This window comes from Telopea speciosissima, chromosome 2, assembly GCF_018873765.1.
Source record: "Telopea speciosissima isolate NSW1024214 ecotype Mountain lineage chromosome 2, Tspe_v1, whole genome shotgun sequence".
Taxonomy (NCBI): domain Eukaryota; kingdom Viridiplantae; phylum Streptophyta; class Magnoliopsida; order Proteales; family Proteaceae; genus Telopea; species Telopea speciosissima.
Genome location: NC_057917.1, coordinates 68138213 through 68160141, shown reverse-complemented (window position 1 = coordinate 68160141; position 21929 = coordinate 68138213). Strand labels below are relative to the sequence as shown.

At 39.3% G+C, this 21929-nt stretch overlaps 2 protein-coding genes across 3 annotated transcripts; one reads left to right on the top strand and one right to left on the bottom strand.

The window, feature by feature from the left end:
- Positions 1-9209: 9209 nt before the first annotated feature.
- Positions 9210-13143, bottom strand: LOC122650088 (MLO-like protein 12). Of its 2 annotated transcripts, XM_043843389.1 has the most exons (14): positions 12983-13143; positions 12841-12898; positions 12564-12721; positions 12327-12443; positions 12080-12140; positions 11448-11536; positions 11025-11099; positions 10839-10927; positions 10689-10738; positions 10549-10589; positions 10272-10445; positions 10140-10175; positions 9919-10047; positions 9210-9828 (listed from the first exon to the last, which is right to left on the bottom strand). In XM_043843389.1, the coding sequence occupies exons 1-14, from the start codon at positions 13088-13090 to the stop codon at positions 9508-9510; spliced, it is 1506 nt and encodes a 501-aa protein (XP_043699324.1). In that variant the 5' UTR covers positions 13091-13143; the 3' UTR covers positions 9210-9507. The 2 variants fall into 2 exon arrangements, with proteins under 2 accessions (XP_043699324.1, XP_043699325.1); XM_043843390.1 differs by lacking the exon at positions 9919-10047.
- Positions 13144-19889: 6746 nt separating this feature from the next.
- Positions 19890-20947, top strand: LOC122649512 (anther-specific proline-rich protein APG). Its single transcript, XM_043842696.1, has one exon. It carries the CDS (start codon positions 20009-20011, stop codon positions 20708-20710), a length of 702 nt encoding a protein of 233 aa, XP_043698631.1. The 5' UTR covers positions 19890-20008; the 3' UTR covers positions 20711-20947.
- Positions 20948-21929: the final 982 nt, after the last annotated feature.

The window sequence follows — 21929 nt, the reverse complement described above, 5'->3', positions numbered from 1 at the left end:
ACCAACCTCAAACCACTAACCCCTACCTCACTAATGAACCCCCACACATTCACAAATCAACTCCATATACCACACCGATTACTAACACAACCCACCATGACCCAAACCACCAAGTCCTGAACACTCTTTCCCATACTCCTCACCACCATATAGCTGGCCCTTTACCTCAACCCCACACTGCCACTTCATCTCTATCTTTCCACTCCCCTACTCAGGACCCCAACTCACCCCAACCCATCACAGAATCAGGTACACGTGGTCGACGAGCAAGCAGGAATGGTCAAAGCACGTCAAAGGCCGTTGGTAGATTGAAACCAGCAGTTCCTGATTCCTTCAAATCCAGGGCTAAAAGAACCAAACGCACCCCAACCCATCACAGAATCAGGTACACGTGGTTGACGAGCAAGCAGGAATGGTCAAAGCACGTCAAAGGCCATTGGTAGATTGAAACCAGCAGTTCCTGATTCCTTCAAATCCAGGGCTAAAAGAACCAAACGCCATCAACAGGAGGACTATGAAGAACCAATGATGGATGCAACTTTTCAAGAACATTTTTTATTGAATGGCCCCTCGGTGGCTGGGGGAAATCAGCCCCAACGGAGCTCATGAAGATGCTCAGTTGGAATTGTCAAGGCTTGGGGAGCTCCCTGACGGTGCAGGCCCTCAAACATATCTCCTAGTCCAAAACCAACAGCAGAGAGGGCGTGGAAGATCCCTGTAGCTGGTACAGCCAGTGACATCTTAAATTGGAAGGTTGATAATGTTAAGTCAGTTTTCTCTAAGTGGAATAGAGAAGTGTTTGGGAACATACATCGAAGGATTGAATCCCTCTTACATGAGCTGGAAATTCTTCAAGACTGTCCTCCACCTGCTACTAACCAACTCAGGGAAAGGGAAATTCAATCCCAACTTCAAAATGCTTCCAATGTGAGGAAACCCATTGGCAGCAAAAATCTAGAGTGTTATGGCTGAATTGTGGGGATCGTAACACTAGATTTTTTCATGCTTCCAATCTCCAAAGGCGTCATCGCAACAAGATTCACAAAATTAAATTGCCATCTGGACAATGGGCAGAATCTGAGAAGGAAGTTTTCAATGACTTCCATGCTCACTACAAAAGAATATTCAACTCGGAAGCTTTACATATGGTCCTTCAAACTATTTCCCCAGTGGTTGACCATACTACAAATGAGGCTCTGTGCAAAGTTCCAGATAATTCAGAGATTAAGGCTGCTCTTTTTGCCATGGCCCCTCTCAAAGCTCCTGTGCCAGACGGTCTGCCACCCGCGTTTTACCAGAGATATTGTGACATTGTGAGCTCTGACCTATGCAGTTTCATCACTGAATTCTTCTCAACTGGGCACCTTCCTCCATCCTCAAATTCTTCTATGGTTTGTCTTATAGCAAAGACGAATCACCCTGTGCTAGTAGAACATTATCGCTCCATCAGTTTGAGTAATGTCACAGCCAAGGTAGCTTCAAAGATCATTGCCACACGTCTCAAAGGGTGCTTGGATCACATTATATCTCCGGCACAGTCGGCCTTTGTCCCAAATAGATTAATCTCGGACAACATTATCTTGGCTTACTAGACATTTCACTATATCACTCATAAGAAAAAAGGGAAGAAGAAGTTGTTGGCCCTAAAGCTTGACATGAGTAAGGCTAACGACCGTCTCGAATGGGTGTTTATTGAAAAAATCCTTCTGCAATTTGGATTCTGTAGGCAATGGGTTGATATGGTTATGAGCAGCATCTCCTCAGTTTCCTATAAGTTTCTCATAAATGGGGCGATCAGAAATTCCTTCACTCCAACTAGGGGGATCCGACAGGGGGACCCCCTTTCGCCAGCAATCTTTGTGCTATGCTCTCAAGCATTGAGCTCTATCCTTAGCCAAGCGGAGTCTGATGGTCTCATACATGGGATTAAAGTGCGAAATAGAACATCTCCAATTTCCCATCTTTTGTTCGCTGAGGTCAAACTCCAAGAAATCCACAATCTGAAACAATGTCTGGACCTATATTGCAAGGCCAGTGGCCAGAGTATCAATCTCTCCAAGTCCTCTATTATTTTCAGTCCGAATACAGTCCTGAAATTCAGAAAATGGTTTTGCAGAATTCTAAAGATTCCTCATGGAAGTGCTCCTAAAAAATATCTGGGCCTTCCATCAATCTTTGGCAGTTCGAAACTGAATTTATTCAGAGAAATTATGGAGAAAACTACTAGCAAATTGCATGGTTGGAAGCAGCTTCTTCTCTCAAAAGCTGGAAAGGAGGTTATGCTCAAATCTGTAGCCTTGTCAATGAATACATACGCCACATCTCACTTTAAATTACCAGCAGCACATCACACTAAAATTTGACAAGCTGCAAGTGATTTTTTCTGGGGAGGCCAAGACGAGAAGAAGCACATCCACTGGATAGCTTGGCAGAGGCTTTGTAGGTCCAAATCAAAAGGAGGACTCGGAATACGTGATCCAGCAATCCAAAATCGTGCACTCTTGGGAAAATTAGCATGGCGCCTTTGGAAAACCCTGAATCTAACTGGGCAATTTTTTTTAAGCAGTTGTATTACACTATTACCCACATTCTGATTTTTTGAAAGCAACCGCGGGTTCTAACCCTTCTTGGGCTTGGTGTAGTATCTTAGAAGACCGCAAGGTGTTGAAAATGGGTCTGCTTTGGATGGTAGGAATAGGGGATAAAATTAAAGTGTGGGATGATCATTGGCTACCTTCGACTCCTGCTTTCAAGTTACAACATCCCAACTTCAGTCCACACCAGGATATTTCTGTGGCCGATCTCATTGATCCTCTTAACAGAATTTGGAGAGAGGACTTGTTGAACTCCTTTTTTCACCCTGATGATAAGAAAGCAATATTGCAGATTAAGCTGGGACTTTTTCCTCAAGCAGATACACAGGTCTGGGGTGGAGCTAAACATGGTATGTACTTGCCGAAGTCTGCATATCATCTTATATGTAACCAGTTGGATAGAGACCTTTGCATGTCTACGACAAATACTGTTCAAGAAGGTAGACATAATATTCTGGACATTGTCTGGAAGAATATTTGAAACTGCCCCACTATTCCTAAGATCAGGACCTTCCTGTGGCGTGCATGTGCTGGGGGTATTGCATCAAATGAGAATTTGGCTCGCAGACAGATCCCGATTGAACCTCTTTGTAGTCGCTGTGGAGAAGCTTCAGAATCAGTAGACCATATCCTCCTTCAATGCCCCTTCGCACGATCGGTATGGTTCGGATCTCTGTTCTTATTTCCCCCCTACGCCTGATCCTCAGCTGCCAAAGTTTATTGAAAGCTGGAATGCCTTCCAAGGCTTAAGGCAAAGAGACGTGGAAGAAGGTAGCTGGTCTGTCATCCTTCATTTGCTGGAACCTTTGGCTTGCTCGCAATGAGAGCATTTTCAATGGGCGCCCTATGACCCCATCAGATGTTATCCAGCGTGCTCAAAAAAGCTTCCTGGAATTCACCGAAGGCACTACATCATCTTCTCATGATGGGCTGGAGGAGACAAAAAAGCACCAGAAGGCTGTGTCCTCCAACGGAATTAGCCTGGAGTCCCCCTAATTCTCCGTTTTACAAATTAAATTCAGGCTTTGCTATGAAAGGGGAAAAAGGAGGAACAGGATTGGTGATTCGTAACAGCTCTGGTGCCCTTATTACTGCTTTCTCAGAGCCTACATCTTGCTCTTCGGTCATCCAAGGAGAGACGTTAGCAGTAAGGCAGGGTATGCTGGAATCTATATCAGAGGCGATCCTTTGTATTGAGGTTGAATTGGATAACAGTACTCTGATCTCCTACATCAACCGGGAACAGCAGGCTCCAATGGAAGTATACAGCAAGCATAGTCCAGGATATCCAACACCTCACTACCTACTTTGATTCCTGTACTTTTAACCATATTCCCAGGGAGATTAACAGCGTCGCTGACTCCCTGTCCCGGAGGGTATTGTCCTGTTTGTGTAGGACTGAATGGCCCATATCCACCCCTTGGTTGTCAGAGTTATGTAACTTGGACACCTTGCGTTTTACACGTATTAATAAATGAGCTTCTTCTTACTCAAAAAAAAAGTGTGGTAGTATCTGGTGCTGTTTATAGTAATATTTTGTGTAGTATCTTCTCTTCATTTTTGTGGACCTGTGGTTACTCTTGGCTGGTAATATTTTTTAATCCTTGCCGGTAGCTATTGTTTTCTGTTGTAAAATTGACATTTTTGACAAGGGTTTGACCATAAAAAAAAGTTCTCTTCCTAAACTTTCTTAGGCTAAAGCCCAAAACCCTTCAGCAATCAGCACTGCTCCACTGCACTGGAAAATCTGCTCCAAGCCCTGGTTTGTGCTTAAAGGGTTTCATTCCTCCATCACTCTCTTACTAAACTGGAGTCATCGAGTTGCATGGCTGTGCACTTGAAGAAAGGGTAGGAATGGCTATTCAGCATTTAATATCAAGGGTTTGATATCAGTACGAGGTGAGAGCAATTATCGAAGATCTTTAACCTATGTAAGATTTGCAACCAAAAAGAAATTGTACTGGATTAGCTGTGCAAAATTCTTGGCTGAAATTTAGCTGCATTGACTCTTGGGAAATTGGTATTGTTGGAGAAAGCACCTTCGGTCCCACTCAACAAAGACATGGACTGATGTACATGCTAGACTTGTTGATGTGGATGAAGGATGAATGCGTGGATGAAGGATGAATGCTGGTCATTCCATTGGGTGTTAAGATTAAGGAGGTATCAAATGCTTTCAGCACTTTCAGCAATACCTTAACTTGGTTGTGGATTAGGTTGTGAAGCGACTGCTATGTTCTCTAATGTTTGATTGTGAGGGAGGATGGAACAAATTACAGATGTTGGGAAGCAAGTTGTGAATATTAACTGAGCTGGGTTGTGGTTCCTCTGAATTGGAATTCAGCTTGTTGTGGTGATCAGCATGATTGGAAGAGATGATTTGTATATGAAGGATCAGATGATGAAATCAAGGAATCTGCACTAGTACCAACAGGGTAGGAGTAACTGAAATATTCTTAAGCTGCAGGGAGCGAAAAATGTTGATATCATTTACTCTTAAAAGGAATCCTTATGGTGCTGAAAATATTACATTTTCAAGGGTTTAAACCAGATTTTCTGCTTGCTAGTGAGTGAGCATCATATTTGAGAGCCTTCTTTCAATCACCTACATTTGAGAAAGTGGTGATCCCAGATGAGCCAGAATTTTCAAACTTGAGGATTGTAGTCACCATTAATTTTTGACAATGACATCAGAGGTGATCCAAGGGTGCATCAGATATGAGAAAATTAAGAAGCAAATAGATGACAATTTCTCAGCTACAGGGAGAATTGCAGTGGATATTTAGGTTGGGTCCCATAAATGCAATGCCAATGATTGTTTGCCACCTAATACATGCATGAGCAGCTACGTAACCTTACTTGTCACCCGGTCATTTTCTTCATTTTGAAACTTGGTTGAGGTCCACTTGGATGAATGTTCGTGCTAGAGGACCAGAAACATTCTAATGTTGCATGCATTGGATTACAGGTATTTCTTTATCTTCTTGGGACATACTTGTAATCACTGGGAGTTCTCCTTCTACTTTCTTTAGTTATTGCCTGTCTTTACCGTCTGACTTTTTAACTTCTGCATTGTTTGGCACCAAAAATTGATTTGCTCATCTCAACTAAGCCTTACCTGGTTACCTAAGACCCAAGTCATAATTTATTGAGGTCAGCTACACAATTCTGGCTTCACGATTCCACTATGTCATATGAGCTGCAGTCTTTGTAAGCCTGTCTAATTTTCACAGTAGGTTCCAGGCCAAACACCTTGTATCTATGTCTGATACCAACACCCGTATCCACGTCCTTGTTATTTATATTGATATCAAACATAACATTTATTCTGATGATGAATTTGGAAATTCAATTCTGGAAAACTATTCTTGTGGTTCTTTCTATGGGCTTTTCAGGAACACAATAATATTTGGAGCTCCACTGTCCTTACAGTGGTCTTGAGTATTTTGGGAGTAGAGGATGAAGTCTTCTTTTGTTTTTTCTTGGTGTGTGTGTGTGTTGGGGGGGGGGGGGGGGGGGAGGGAGGGGGAGGGGATGGTGGGAAGAAAGAAAGAAAGAAAGGCCTTGGCAATTTCATGAGAAGATTGAGACTGACCTTCTGTGCTGATTACACTCAAGGGTCAATGAAAGATTGAGGATGGTTGCTTGCTCTTCTTGCTTCTAAATGTAAGCTGATGCCCTCTGAAGGATGATGGTATCTAACCTGGTTTTGATTGGGGGTTCACTTGGTAAGCATGATTCAGATTTCAGAGTTGTGCTCAAATATTTGAGGGATTCTGAATCATAGTTAGGCATGTTTTTTTGGTTTCTATGGGCTTCTACCCCTCATAACTTTTGGTAATAGTATGTCTGAACTGCCGGGGCATTCTATGCCCCATCACAGAGACTTTTATATTCATTTTTTTCTCTTAAAAAATTGAATATAAAAATCACCGTGAGGGGATGTTGGGTATCCTGGTGGTTGAGACTTGAGAGAACCCATCGTAGACTTTTATTCATTTTTCCTTGGAGAGCTTGAACTTGGGAAACTTCTTAATAAAATTTGTGATTGTTTTACACTTCTTGAAGGAAAGCAGCCTCCATGGAGATTCACTTGATTTGTCAAAGAGATATCCGGTCTTCGAAAGACAAACATAAATGTTTCTTCACTCTTGCAGCCATGGTTTTAAATATCAGTATTAGTACTGGTGTTGATCCATTTTGCTTCCATTTTCTTGAAAGAAAATTGATTTCTGGACGAATTTTCCCTTACCATGTACTGTTGCTGCGATCAAGGTTTGAAATGCCAGTTTCGGTCAGCTCCGAAACAGAGATATGGCAGGTTTTTATCTAAACTTGGTTAAAATATGATATGTTTTTTAGGTCACTCAAGATTCTGGTTTCGAGGCCCAGAAAGTTGTTTGACCCTATTTTTTCTGTGCTGCTTATTTTTTACAATTTAAATTAAAATTGAAATTTAATCCAATCCATGAATTAGTTTTACAAAAGAACATTCAAAATGATAGTCTTGATTTTGACCTAAGTTTGCTAGTGTATACTGTTCTTGGAAATGATATTGAATCAATTTTTGCACTAATTTATGACAAATATTATTTAAATAAATGATTTATAAGTTTTATTCTATTCACGCACACCAAATAAGATTAGATCAGGACAACAAATTTTTTTTTTAATTGTATTCTTTTCTAACAAACTCCTTGTCTCATTAAAGCGGAACTGCAGAAGGAATTTGATGATGTGAAACTGGAAAGATGTTGGATTTACATAATTTAGGGAAGCCACTGAGGTCGGCCAAACAAGAAACATATCATTATTGGGCCTCACAAGCAAAGTTCCTCGTACACAGCAACTCATTAGGGCTCTCAAAACACATTTTTGTTATATGTACTTCCAACTTTGCCCCCAAACAAGAACAATCTGCACTAGAAAGTAAAAGCAAATAAAGTGGAGAAAAGAAAAGAAGCATCGTTTCTTTCCGATATCCTCCTTGCTTTTTACTGATTGGTTCTGGAAAGGTAGACACGAATAGTCATAGACATGATTCTAAGTATCGGCATCATATCGCCCATGATATGTACTGGTTTTGTTAGTCACCGATACTGATACCATGTCGATACTATATCGGTATCACGGTACGGACCAGGGGTAAAATGATTCAAAAACTCATTTTGTAAGGAAATCAAGGGGTAATTTTATCTGATACAGTCGATCTAGGCCGATATTATATCGATATCGTATCGGTTTTTCATGTTGCCGATACCCATTCCGATACCATGCACTAAAACCATGGTCATAGAAGCTTGCAAATGGGTTTCCACGAGACGTAACCCACTAGTTTATTGTTTTAATTTTTTTTTTAAGTGAAAAATAAACCGACGACATCAAGTTCGTGAAGTGGTTTAGATAAAAAAGAAAGGACAAAGTCTTCCTCCACCCATAGAGGATGGTTCACCCACTATCCTAGGGTTCACAAACCCTTCCTAGGATTTTGGAATGTTCCAAATTACCCTCTCGATACCTATTTTTGTTTTCTCTCACCCCTCGATCATTGGGATGTTAGAAATTCTTCGGGTTTTGTGAAACTCTAGTCAATCTCCGTATAGTGAATTAGAACACGATTGGAAAAAGAAAACGGGAGAAACAGTGTGTACCTTGCACCCACGTATGTTGGAGATGATTTAATAGAATTCTCCACGAAGAATGCGAACGAAAACCTTGATCAGGATCTTTTCCAGTTTTCTTGTCACATATGTATCTCTCAAATTTTTGATGGGAAGAATAGAGAATGAGATTAAGTGATTGCACGGACCCCAACCTTATATTTATAATATAAAATCATAATCTTTGTCCACCCTCACAATGGAAAATACTAGTATACCCCCATTAATCTTAAAGTGGTCTCAAGTCGAGTTTTATGCCCATAAACCCACATCAATAGTTAGGGTATAATTAATTAAGTCCAATATTACTTTGGAATTATCTTACATGGGATACCATTCACCATGGATGGAAAGAAACTCGGTCCAAAAAGAAATTACATCATCAAAAGTTCCTGAAGATATGTTTTGGATGGCTTCTGCTCACCCTGCAATGACCACAAGTCATCATCGATTGACAGTTGGAGGTTTTACTGCAAAGCACCTCCTTTTCCTGGAATTTCATCGGATTTTCTCTAATTTTTATAGGGAGGAAGAACACCACCTGGGCGTTGTATGTTGTGGCGTGTAACTGTGCCAGAAACAGTGGAGATCGAAATGACCCGAGCCATAGTGTGTTTGCAAGAATTTAGCATCAGTGGATTTAGCATCTTTCAAGTGTCAAGCTTTCAACCCCAAACTGTACTGCACTGCACTTTTAGGGAATTGGAGAAGATTTTTTTTTTGAGTGTTGACCGTTTAACACTTGGCTCGATTAGTGACTGAAAAGGTATTATATTTGAGTACAATACAATATGATCCAATTAATACAGGACCATCGACATATTTCTTCTCTGTTACTTTGTTTACAACTGTGATTTTACTCTTGTTATAACCTTTTTTAATCGCTAGCAACTCTTATACCTTCTTCTATTCCATCCATGGCATGAACATTAATTCACAAAAAATAGAGATTCAATAGACGTACAAAAATGGTGAACAAGTTGTGCAATGAAAGATACTACATGAGCCCAACAGGCAAAGGAATGGTCAATGAAATGGCTCCACAAGAAAATTTTCATGACATTATAGCTGTTAGTTGATTGCTGAAGCCATCAGCTGGTTAGAAACTGAGGGGAGTCTCTCAAGTGCCCACGAGAGCATCATGCTTCATGCAAACTAGACCTCTTTTAGTGATGCAATTAAGAGCACAGTGATCTGTTTCTGGTTCTCCCTTTGCAGGTATCCCCTTAATAGTCTAAAGTTCAAGCTCTGTTTTAAGGGGAATTCTGATTTTGAATTGGCAAACTATCTTCAGGTAACTCTGCAATCAGCTCATCTAGATTCCGAAAAGAAATCTCTCCATTATAGCTTCCTTGATCATTCATTTCTGGCTCAATCTTCTCTGCTTCCTTGCTTTCAAACTCTTGCCCTCCAGAGACAGAAGTGTCAACAGTGTAGGAAATGGAGATATCTGGGGAAGGAGCAGTTAAATTGGTTTTGCTGGTAGCTATATTCCTCTTGGCACCGTCATGCCAGTTCTTTAGTCCCCCAAGGACTCGCTCGGTGAATACAGCCTTATTCATAGATGAGCCCATCTAATGGAATTGAAATTTCTATGCTGATTAGATGCAGGGAAAGAAAAGTTTTGAGTTAAACACTTAGTGACTTATTTTTATGATCTTTACCTGTGTGACCAAGGCATACAAAGGTAGTGTTACATAACCAGAGAGAACTTGAACCACGATGCCCATGACGATCCTTATAACAATGTCCTCTGTTGTTCTATGAAAGCAAGACCTAAACCCAAACTTGAACTGCAATTTAAGTAGATTTAGGATTCAATATTACTGCAACAGGGAAAAAATAATGATAATAAGAATCAATCTAACAAAATTCAAATACTAACCCATGTCCACGTGAAGAATGCCAGTTGAAAGGAGTTCTGCATAGCCCAAGATTCATTACTCAGAATTAATGCGGAATGGGGAGAAAACTGAAAATTTGTTTCCCTAGAAAGGAAGTTCACTAGTGGTTTTACCTGAAATAGGATGAAATGAATAAGGTGGAGAAGAAATCGAGGTTGGCTAAACCAGAAGAAGTCATCACTGGGTTTCACAAGGAAAGTTCCCTTAACAACAGGAGCAACTTCACCACTTGCTAAACACATCTTAGTTATGATAACTTGAAGCTTTGTCCCTACTAAAAGAAGCATCTGCAACACAGAAACATACAATCAATTCTCTTTTTCGGCTTTTTTTGCAATTTCTCAGACTCTGACAATGAGGTTTCTTAGATCAAATAGTTGGTGGGCTTACCACCAAAGGAATGAAGGGAAGCCAGAAGTAATTGTAGAATCCTGCAGATTTATTCAATAAAAATAGCAGAGTTAACTTTGATTAGGTTAATAAATCTGAAAAAGATGATGATTATAGCATAGAAACAGGATAGGCATTACCATGTGCATGGAAGAATATGAAAAATACAGAGAAAATCCAAACCCTGAGGCTGCAAAACAATTGAAGGGTCTAAAAGTTTAATATGAGAAATATATTGATCCTAACTAGTATTATCATCAGAAAGTGCCATCTTCTTCCTCAAATAGTACCTCATACCGACCACCACATGAAAGTCATCATCCAAAGCTCTTTTAAGGAACTTTTGGAAATCAAAATTACTTCCTTCTGAAAAGTGTGCCTAGGATACATAAGAAGAAGAAGAAATTTGTTAAAACAAATCACAAGTCTGAAACTTTTGTTCCTGCGACAAGCCAACAATTGGTCATTGGGATTACCATAATGAATCCATGACGAAGGGTTAAATAGTCAGCTTTTGAGACCGAGCCATTAAACTGTCGAAGAAAACAAGCCTGCCAAGGATGCAAGTATAATGTAAGGATTTTGTTTTAATTAAAGATATGAACACAAGGAAGTTATAGTGAAGTATTGGGGTTGGGTGCCTTATAGTTTCTGCCGTCGAGTTTTGGGTCCGTTACATGTATAAAGTAAGATCGTACTTTGCCTCCGTGGAAAAGGAGAGATCACTTTATGAGGTGGAGAGTAGTGTATAGAGTTTACAGATTTAGTGAAAAATCTTTAGTTCTCTCCGACGGATGTGCAAAATGACTTTAAATTTCTTGTATTGTGTGTGATTGTTTGTTTGACTTCTTTCATATGGCTTGGTTACTCCCCAATAGTAAGAATTATGTGGAACCTACAGGCCAGCGAAGTAGACGATGGTAGTTCCAGCACTTCAGATGTCGTCTTCCAAATGATGTTTGATGGGTGAGCCTGAACCTCCTTGGATCTACATGTCCAATTATCATTTTCAAAATCTCAGTAAATAAGACACAATATTTTTTTTGGGTACAGTACTGACACAAAAATAGTAAGAAATTACAATAATGGAAGCATTTTATTTGTAATTTTTCAAAATTTATTGAAACCTATCAACAAGTGGATCAAACAATTCTTTAATTTGATTTGGAAAATGGACCATGGAAGTAGCTGGCAGGTGCTTGACAAATCTAAAAGCATTTAATAGTTTGATTGAACGCCACCCGGTCGTGCAACCCACGTCACCCTATACTCAGACACAGGATCTTGCGTAATGACCACCGCACCTCTGAAAAATTGGAAATGATCAGAGGTGCAGCAGTCATTTCACGTACCCCTGAAAAATTGGAGATGATCAAAGGTGCGACAATCATTTCACGCACCCGTATGTCTGGGTAGAGGGGACCTAGAGGGGACCGAGTGAAGACTTTTAAGTGTAATCAAATTCTCCCCACTAAAGGGTCCCAGCAGAAGAGAGTCAAGAGACTAGATTGATCTTCCCTGAGCTTATTACCATTGTTAAACTGGTATTCCAATCTCCTTGTTTCTGCTTCCCAATACTCCCATCGTCTCATCTGCGGAAATTACAAAGCGAAGAACAAAGTTAAGTTAGCCATCTTAATTCAAATTCTCTGGAGGCTGAGGTAAAGCTATGATGAGCTTAATCAACACGTAATTGACCCATTAAAGTCCAAGTCTAATTGTAAAATAAGACTAAAACTCCCAAAGCTAATATTATTAGAATAATTAATTATTAGTACCTTGGCCATCCCAAGACCGAAGGTTAGAACACAGGATAAAACATGAAACAAAGCCAACACAAATATTAAGATTTGGAGCTCCTGGACACCTTCTCTGGACAAAAGAGAAACCTTTCCCTGTTCACAGAAAAGAGCAACCAAACAAAACAAATAAAACGTCAGATTAAGGAATTAATTGAAGAATATGATTATAACCCAATCTCAGCTAACAAACATAAGTTAATTTGTTGTTGTTACCTTCTTTTGGCAAATGGATTCTTCCACCACATCACTTGGAATTGTAGAATTCTGACAAGGAAGGAATGTCTTACCGACACTCTTAGGGATGCAAATCTTGGAGACAGGTCTTTGGCTGATCGTTAGTAACAAAGAGATGAACCCCAAAAGCATTAACTCTACATTCCAAAAACAAAGAGAACCCAAGAAGAGGAAAATTAGAAATCTCAGAACAGAAAAAAGGAATTGTCAATTACAAGACCCTTTTCCATAGCTAGTAGCTTCCACTTTTACAAACCTGATTTTATCTTGTAAAGAGCTTGATTCAGAGATCTCCTCCTGTTTCTTTGAAAGAACTGAAACAAGTTATTTGTAAAACACTTCAATATGGAGAGAGAGAGAGAGAGAGAGACCATGTTCACACAGACATGCCTGCATACCTTAGTTAAAAGATTGAGACCATGTTCAAGGAGTAGGGAAATGGTGACCAAAATTGCACAAACAGTAGCCACTGCCCATGTTGGTGTTTCCTCCAGTGACGCAACCATCCTTCTTTTTCTTCTTCTTCTCCTTTTTTTCTCTCTCTCTCTCTCTCTCACAAAGAGGACCACAACTCTAACAAAAAAATCTGGCTTTTTAACAGAATGGAAAACAGAACAAGAGGTGGAGCTTAAAAAGAACAGTAAGTAGAGTACTGTTTGTGATATTTTACAGGAATCACGAATTATTGAGTTAAATACATAAATACACTTGGGGGGCTATGAGAGAGAATCAAGTGGAGCTAGGGAACCCTTCAGTCAAAACTGTCACGGTCTCATTCCCCTTGGCCTTTTTGAGGGCAAAAAGAAAAAAAAAGAAAAACTTTCTCTCCGTTTTTTTTTTTTTCTGATTATTTTGCGTACAGGAAATGTCCATGTGTTTCTTGGAGGGTACGGATGCCATGACACGTGTCAAAAAAAAAAAGAAGGAGGGATTCATTTTACGCGGTAAAAGAGACGTTTAGGTTAATGCAACATGCAGCGTTACGGGCCCATAGGCTTCAGCCCGTGCCTGCATTATTGACAAAGAGAGGAGTTTTCCCCGATTGGTTGCGGGTCCCACTTACAGTTACAAGTCACAATGTCATTCATAAGCCATTACGTATTGTGTCCGACACGTTCTGTCCCACACCCCATGGGAGATTTAGATCTGTCCCCACCGTCTCCATGTGGGTAGTTAATCTGAATTCGCATCCGACGTGGTGGCACCTTTGGCTATTGGGCATTTGGGGTTCAGTTTCTACTTAGGTCGAAGGCGAGGCGATCCCAGCCATATCGCTCCGGTAAACAGGCTCTCAACATGACCAACTACAACTCACTCAGTGGAGGTGTTAAAACTAGATCAAAAAATTGAACTGATCGTTTACGTTTACATCAAAACTGTGAAAACGTTTATAAAATGGTTCAGTTTTGGTTATAAAATTGAGATCGTTTAGTTAGATAGTTTAAATCGTATCGAACCATTTGAATCGATTAATATATACATAATAGATTAAGTCATTCATGATTCAAATAAACAATTATGGTAAGAAGAAACAAATCCAATTAAAAAAATTAAGAGATTCAAATCTTTTGAAGTAGAAATTAAACCATATATCAACTATAATATATATATATATATATATATATATATATATATATATATATATATAATACTTATATAAAATCTGTATTATATATGAAATCTGGATATATATATCAGATTTTGGGATGTTGCTATTGGTCCATAGGTGTGCCACCACTTGGATATATATATATATATATATATCAGTAACCAATTCAATTCAATTCAATATTAAGTTTACATCTATTTCAATAAAAAATCAACAGAAAAAAAAAGTTGTTTGAATAAAAAATAAAAGTCTATTAAAACCGTTTAAATCCATTTAAAACAAGACCGTTTAAACCATTTAATAAATGGTTTGGTTTTGATTTTATCTAAAAAATCTTGCACCAAACTAGGCCTAGGGTGAGTTTGGACAGATCTGGAGTTGCTCAGGGTGGGGGTACCAAGGAGGTGCAGTGACAAATAACATTGTCTTTTGCAGGAGGGGAAACTCGATACAAAGACCGAGCAAATCGCTAGCAAGGTGCAACCACCAGGCTAATCTAGTGTGATAGATGTGATGAGCAAAAGAAGATCCTTGTCTAAAGACCTTTTTCTTAGGCTCACCTTCGAAGTGATAACATCACACTTGGCTTTCCATTAGTAATCTCGGCTTGATTTAAAATAAACAATTATGGTAAGAAGAAACAAATCGAACCGAAAAAATTAGGAGACATTCAAACCTTTTGAATTAGAAATTAAAACATATATTCAAGTATAACCTTATATTTATTAAAAGAAAATATAAAATAGTAACCAATTCAATTCAATATTAAGTTTACATCTATTTCAATAAAAATTAATAAAATAAAAAGTTGTTTGAATAAAATAAAATAAAAAGCCTATTAAAGCCGTTTAAATCTATTTGAAACAAGACTGTTTAAACCATTTAATAAATGGTTTGGTTTTGATTTTACCTAAAAAATCTTGCACCAAACTGAGCCATTTACACCAAAACTGAACCGTTTAACACCCTTAGCCACAAGTAGGAGCACAAGGGGACTGCTTGGATTGAGTTTGGATTCTGTCCCCACGTGGGGACAGGATCCGAACTTGCTCAGGGTGAAGGTACCAAGGAGGTGCAGTGACAAATAACATTGCCTTTTGCGGGAGGGGAAATTCGATACAAAGACCGAGCAAATCACCAACAAGGTGCAACCACCAGGCTAATCTAGTGTGATAGATGTGATGACCAAAAAAAGATCCTTGTCTAAAGACCTTTTTCTTAGGCTCACCCTCGAAGTGATAACATCACACTTGGATTTCCATTAGTAATCTCAATCGCTCTTACAATTATTTTTTTATGAGATCAACAAAAACGCTCACACTCAAACTTAGTCGTTTCCTAAATAATAACATTGGTAACAAAGTATAAGCTACCTTGTTCATTCTACCAAGCATAATAGACAACAGATCGTTTCCTCTAAGATTCCGCTAAAAACTCTGCCCTCCGAATGATGGTTTCTAGTTGTACCTCGGAAGTTTAGCCATGCTTGGCTATTAACTTCTTTAAGAGATAGATCTGCATTAGCTGGATTAGTTGAGGAATCCTAATACAAAAGATTAGATCCCTTACACAGGCAACCTTATCATGTGAGGCTGATGTATGATCCCAAATCTGTCATGATTCATGGGATACCTAATAGTCACTACGAGCGCTCTGCTTCAGAGGGGGCCCACAAGCACTCGGCCCGTCCTTTCTTCTTCAATAAAGCTGACCTGTTTTTTGCCAATGCTGACGCAATATAATAGTTGTTATATTGGAAATAACTTATTCAACTTGTGCTATGATGATCAAGAACTAATTGAAATCCCGAGTCCGTCTTCTCAAACAAAGGACATAGACCTGTAGTTTGATAAGCTATTATTTTGGACTTGAAAAGAAAGAAGAGAACAAAAGGAGAACAGAACTTCATATTTTGTAACTCTGATGAGTCATGTTCAATCTTGAATGCTAGCTCGGTAGTAATATGACTTATGGAATAAAACAATAGGAAAGCCGTTAGGAAAGTGCCAAGTAAGAACAACCAATTGTAATTCTTTTGAGGATAAGCCACTCTGATACAAACTATACAAAGAATCAATTTTGAGACAGTGAATAGTTACTATCGTACATCAAACTCTTAACTATGCCATGTGAAAATCTTTCCCTTGATTTGACGCTTCTATTCTTAAGGTCCGCACAACTCAAGACATGTGAAACCTAGACCAGCGCCTTAAGGCTATGTTTGATTGACAAAAAATTGGATAGAAAAAAAATATATACATTTAATATTTTTTTGTTTTTTGAATTTGAGGAAAGAGAGACACAATGAATCAATCATTGTGTCGTCATATTTTTTTTGTCATCATGACACAATGATTGATTATACGATTCTCTCTCCCCTCAAAGTGAATTATTTTTTTTCCTTTTTATCTATTTCTTGCCAATCAAACACAACCTAAGGGTTAGGGCTAGGCCAGGGTGAATTTTTTTTTTGTCTTGAATCACATTAGTGAGCGGTAAGTCTCTTGAAAGATTATCAGAACATGGAGGCTCATGTACTATAGGAAAATTATCTACTCCGTTTCCTATCCAATTCATTTCCTTAAGTCTTTTTAATAGGAGATGGACCCCACTCGACAATATGTTCAGATAGGAGGTAGGGTGATCATTTCCACCCCCTATTAGAGGAAATTAGGAAAATGAACTGGATAAAAAAATGAGGCAGATAATGATCCTGTACTATATGCATGCTGCTATGTACTTGTCTGAAGTTTGGAAGGCTTTAGAATGCTTGAAAATTGGGGCTCCATGTCGAATCTGTACCACACTATTTCATGGTCCCTGAAGTGAATTCTGGTCCTGGCGTCATTCTTGAAACCCCTACCCTCAACCCCAATTGCCCAAGTGAAGAAGGCGGAGAGTTGATCCCGGACCCTCTCTACTTATTGAGAGGGATACAACCACCTGCTAGTTGTCTTCAAATTAAGGGTGTCAATTTGGAACCGAAACCGTGTACCGAAACCGAAACCGCCCGTGTAAAACCGTACCAAACCGTACTGTTTCAAAAATGGTACGGTACGGTATGGGCAAACGGTTTTGATCACGGTACGGTACGGTATCGGTATTGGGTATAATACCGTCGGTATGTACCGTTACCGTACCGTTATACCGAAACCATACCATTTTTTGGGGGTATTTTTGTAAAACCAATTTCTAACTCCTAAGACCCTAAACCTAAATCCCTAATTTCTTAACGACTTGGCCTCTCCGCCCTCTCGTCCTCGACTCCTCTCCCGCTTGCGACTTTCAGAGTTTGAGACCTTGAGTCTCACAACAATGGAGCATTTCAGGCTTTCGATTCTCAAAGTTTCAGACTTCAGTCTCATAATGGAGTAATGGAGTAACCTTAACCTCTTCAAAGTTCAAACACAACTCCTCTCACAACTCACAAGGGTCATCTTCTTCAGTTCACCGAAAACCCTAACAGCGGAGGCGGAGATTTATCAGATACACAATGAATCTCTCTCGTTCTTGGTTACCTTTGAGTGTAGTTGTGTTTTTTTATAAGTGAATCACTGAAAAATCTGTGAAAAATCTCAGTTCGATTTCGTTCTCTGTGATGTGGTTTCTTTTATTTTCTGATAGATTTTCTCAAAGCTGCTGCTGCTCTCTCTATATCTCTCTCTATTTTCTATACTTTTTAGACTGATAAAACCTTGAATATTGCAATATGTGATGACCAAAGCAGCAGAAATCTGTTCATAATGTTTCTGAAATACCAACAGAATGCGTTGATGTAGCATTGTAGCCTATCTGGGCATTGAGAGCTCCTGTAGATGCACTCAAGAGTTGAAACTGGAAAGACATTTCTACTGATGGTGATGGGAACTTTAGCAAATATATCCTATTTGACAATTGAGAACCCCTGCAGTTAAAAAAAAAACGATTTAAAAACCATTTCATTCGAATTTATAGTGTTTTTATATCATTTTTTATAAAAATAGAATTCATACCGTTTTTGTACCGTTTTTATATTATACCGAAACCGTACCGTGAGTATACCGTTTTATATACCGTATTCATACCGTACCGAAACCGTACCGTGACGGTACGGTTGCGGTATTAAAAGTAGACCTTCTAAACGGTACGGTACGGTATCGGTATTGGGTACCTATTTTTAGTACCGTACCGAAACCGTACCGTTTTACCGAAACCGTACCGGTTGACAAGCCTACTTCAAATGTCATTTCATTATTTACCGGAAAAAAAAAAAGTCATTTCGTTTTGTTTCCTTATCCCATTTTTTTTCCAATAATTCTTGCATTATTCATCCTCGAATGAAATAGTTGTACTTAAGATGATGGTGAGATCATAAGGTTGTCAAAAGAGAACCGAAATAAAAAATCGGATCATAACTGATGTCTACAATTGAACCAAACTGAACCAAATTCAAACGGTTTATTTGTGCTTATAACAAATAAAATAAAGCTTGGTTCAGTTCTGAATTGGAAAATTGACGGTTCTAAATCATTTACAAAAACAAATTATTGAATAAAATGAATCTAAAAATCAAACCCTATGTATTGGTTGGACCAATCACCAATCCAACACATAACCCTTAGCTCATTTCGATCTTCTAGTTGCAAAACAACATTCCTTTGTGTCTCCTCTTTTCAGCTTTTTCGCTCTGCTCTCCTATTCTTGATGCCATAGTTGTCAAGGTGTCCAGGCGCCTTGGTTGTCTAGGCGGTCGTCTTAGATGCCTTGTCCGTCTAGTTAGTATTATCTTGATTTTGGACTCTCTCCAATGCCTTCGATCACCTAGATACCGTGACAACTATGCTTGATACTTATTTCCGTCTTCTTTTCTAATTACACCAAAAAATTAATCCCGATAGAAATGTTGGGAAAAGGGGAAAAGCATGTTCAATTATTTCAAGCTTTTTCCTAACAAAGAAACACATTCCTTAGAGAATCTTAGCGGCACAATATTCCTTATGAATCTAAGCAAACATGAGAAGCTCCCAACATTTAAGTTGAATGACAAACATAACAGAACAAGATAATATATACGGAATGGAAAACCGGATAACTGAATCCAAATACCATTCAGTTTCAATCCTGAAAATCGGAATCGAATATAATTTGAATCGGTTCTTGTTTGTACCTTGTTCGTCGTGAATTGAACCCAACTCGAATCAAACCGTTATTCAAAACCAAACAGAACTATTATGCCACGTGGCATATTGGGTAACACTGATTCGTGCTGACAATCCTGTTGCTGACAGTGCTAGATTTAGAACTCCACCGTTGCCGGTTTTAATTGCCCAATGGAATAAGAAAGAAGGTCTAAAGAAAGATTAGGACGGTGGGCGGTAATGGAAGCGGAACGCGCAAGTAACTCACGCGACACAGATTTTGTATCATTCATTCTTAATTATGGTTGGTCGATGGTGGTGGCCGTGGGGTCGTGGGCCCGTGGCTTCCCCATGGGACATATCAACCTGTGAACCAACGTAGGAAGCGGGACCCACCCTGATGTGCGTTCTAACTTCGACGCGCAGCTCTCTCTTACTTACACCTTCGAATAGGCACGAAAATGAATTTATGTTATTAAAAATAAAATAATAAATATATAAAAAATCAAAACCATACGTGGCAGACGATCACTGCATCTCTTTCTGAGTTTCTCGTCCTTAAGAATTCAAGAAGATCGTCCTTGTCCATTCCATTCTCTTCGTCTTCCCCTTTTTCTGCTTCTTCTTCTCCTCCTTCCTCTCTTCAATCGTTCTAAGCTTCTCTCTTTCTGTGGTCTGCGCGTGTATGTAGCAGGTGGATGGCAAGGACAAACAAATACGCTACCATCAACTTCAACGACATCTACGAGAAGAATAACATCAATACTGCCAACAAGAAACCCTCCTCTGCCCCCTCTGCAACTCTCAATCCCAAGAATACTCACCTCTCTGCTACTCGAACCCATGGCGGAATGCTCGTCCTGACCCGCCCTTCGCCCAAACCCCAACCCCAACCCCAACCCCAACCGCAACCCCAGGCTCCAACTCCGACGCAACCTAAGTCGGGGAATCCCATCCAGACCCCTCCTGAATCTGACCCCATCTCCCTCCGCCCTTTAGGTCGGACCGGAACCGGAACTTCCCCCTCTCCTTCCCCATCTCTGGTGTCATCAGTAAAGGAACCTGCAACTGCGCTGCACCCTGCGAAGCCAGAGCCCTTCGTTCCTCCTCATCTGCGCCCAGGATTCGTAGGACGTGAAGAGAGAGTCGCGCAGGAAGGGCAGAGACAGCAGGGGTTCCGGCAGCGCGAGTTCCATGCCCACCAACACGGCTCGCCCTGTCGGTACACTGAAGACGGACGACCCAAATCGGGAGAGAACGAGAGGATGCGAAGAGGTGGCGGTGGCGATTCGGATCTGCCAGGGGAGATGAATCGTCCGTGTTCGGGTGGATGGAATGGTCCTTACGGTAACAGATCTCCTGCTAGTGCTAACCATAACTTTCATCATCAACAATTCTAAGTGATCCGATGGAGATTGAAGCGGCGTAGAAGATGCATCCATCGTTCCGGTTGTTGTTGTGATTTAAAAAGGGTAAAAAGGGAGAAATTTTTTCTTCTTTTATACATCTTTTTGTCAAAACTGTTATCTTTGTTTGTTTATGTCTACAATTTTTCTTCTTTTGGTTGGTTATTTGGCTGCTAATTTGAATGAGGCGCTGTACACATTTGGAATCCTTAATCAGAAATTTGCCCTCTTCTTTAAATTTTCTAACTTGAGTTATCCATTCTATTTTGACTTTCATTTACTGCGATTCGATTCCCCGTTTTACCATATGTTCTGAGTAAATTATCTCGTTCTAAGTTTGCAAATTACGGGTTATAAGCAAAAAAAGTCATCTTTTTCTTTTGGATTAAATTAAAAAAAAAAGGGAATTAGGATTTCACTTTTAATTGATTTGATTGATAGGAGATGTTGTTTCTGCTTGAGAGTTGAGAGGTTTCATAATTTGCCAAAGAATATTGTAACATGAATTTTATGAATGAAATTAATTAGAGTTATGCATTGATAATAATGTAGCAAACTGCAGAATTGCAGAAAACCTTATAAAAGCACATTTCCATCTATAGGGAATATTTGGAAATAAATCCCTGCATTAATAAAAGTTAAATTGTAAGTAATTAATAATGGGAAATTTGAAGAAATAATCACTGGACTAATCATCTCTTTAGCCAACTGGAAAAAGCTTCACTTTCATTTGTTTATTTTGCAGTCATGCTCAAATTGATTTTACTTCCTGTAAGTTTTTTTTTTTTCCCCCAAAACCTCCAAGGATATTTGTCATTTTTATTTAAAAATTATTTGAAAGAACTTCATTGTCTGTTGTTGAGTTTGGGTCGATTTCCTTTTGTGCTAATCCGAAAACCATTCCCATAATTCTCAATAACTTGTGATTCAAACTTCAAAGATTACTTTTCAAGCCTAAAGTGAGGAAGATTGCTCAAACCTATGCTCTGCAGTTCATCTTTGATCATAAATTGATGATGAATTTTTGGCTAGTGGTTATTTTGAGATCTTGCTATACATTCCTTTTATTAGAGATAGAGGAAAGAGGATTCAAGCACCATTGCAAAGGATGACAAGGAACCCAAATCCAACATGGCGAAACATGGGTCCTTCTATAGTTCTATTCCCTCTCTTCACCTATAGGGTAAGTCCTTATAAGGGAGGAGGGGACTGT

Bases quoted from the DNA above. Each gene is read 5' to 3' on its own strand.
- LOC122649512 (XM_043842696.1), top strand. From the start codon at position 20,009: ATGGCAAGGACAAACAAATACGCTACCATCAACTTCAACGACATCTAC.
- LOC122650088 (XM_043843389.1), bottom strand. From the start codon at position 13,090: ATGGTTGCGTCACTGGAGGAAACACCAACATGGGCAGTGGCTACTGTT. The intron at 11,100-11,447 runs GTAGGTTCCACA...CATCCTTGGCAG, and splicing joins ATCGTCTACTTCGCTGGCCT to GCTTGTTTTCTTCGACAGTT. The intron at 10,446-10,548 runs GTAAGCCCACCA...TCTGTGTTGCAG, and splicing joins TTCCCTTCATTCCTTTGGTG to ATGCTTCTTTTAGTAGGGAC.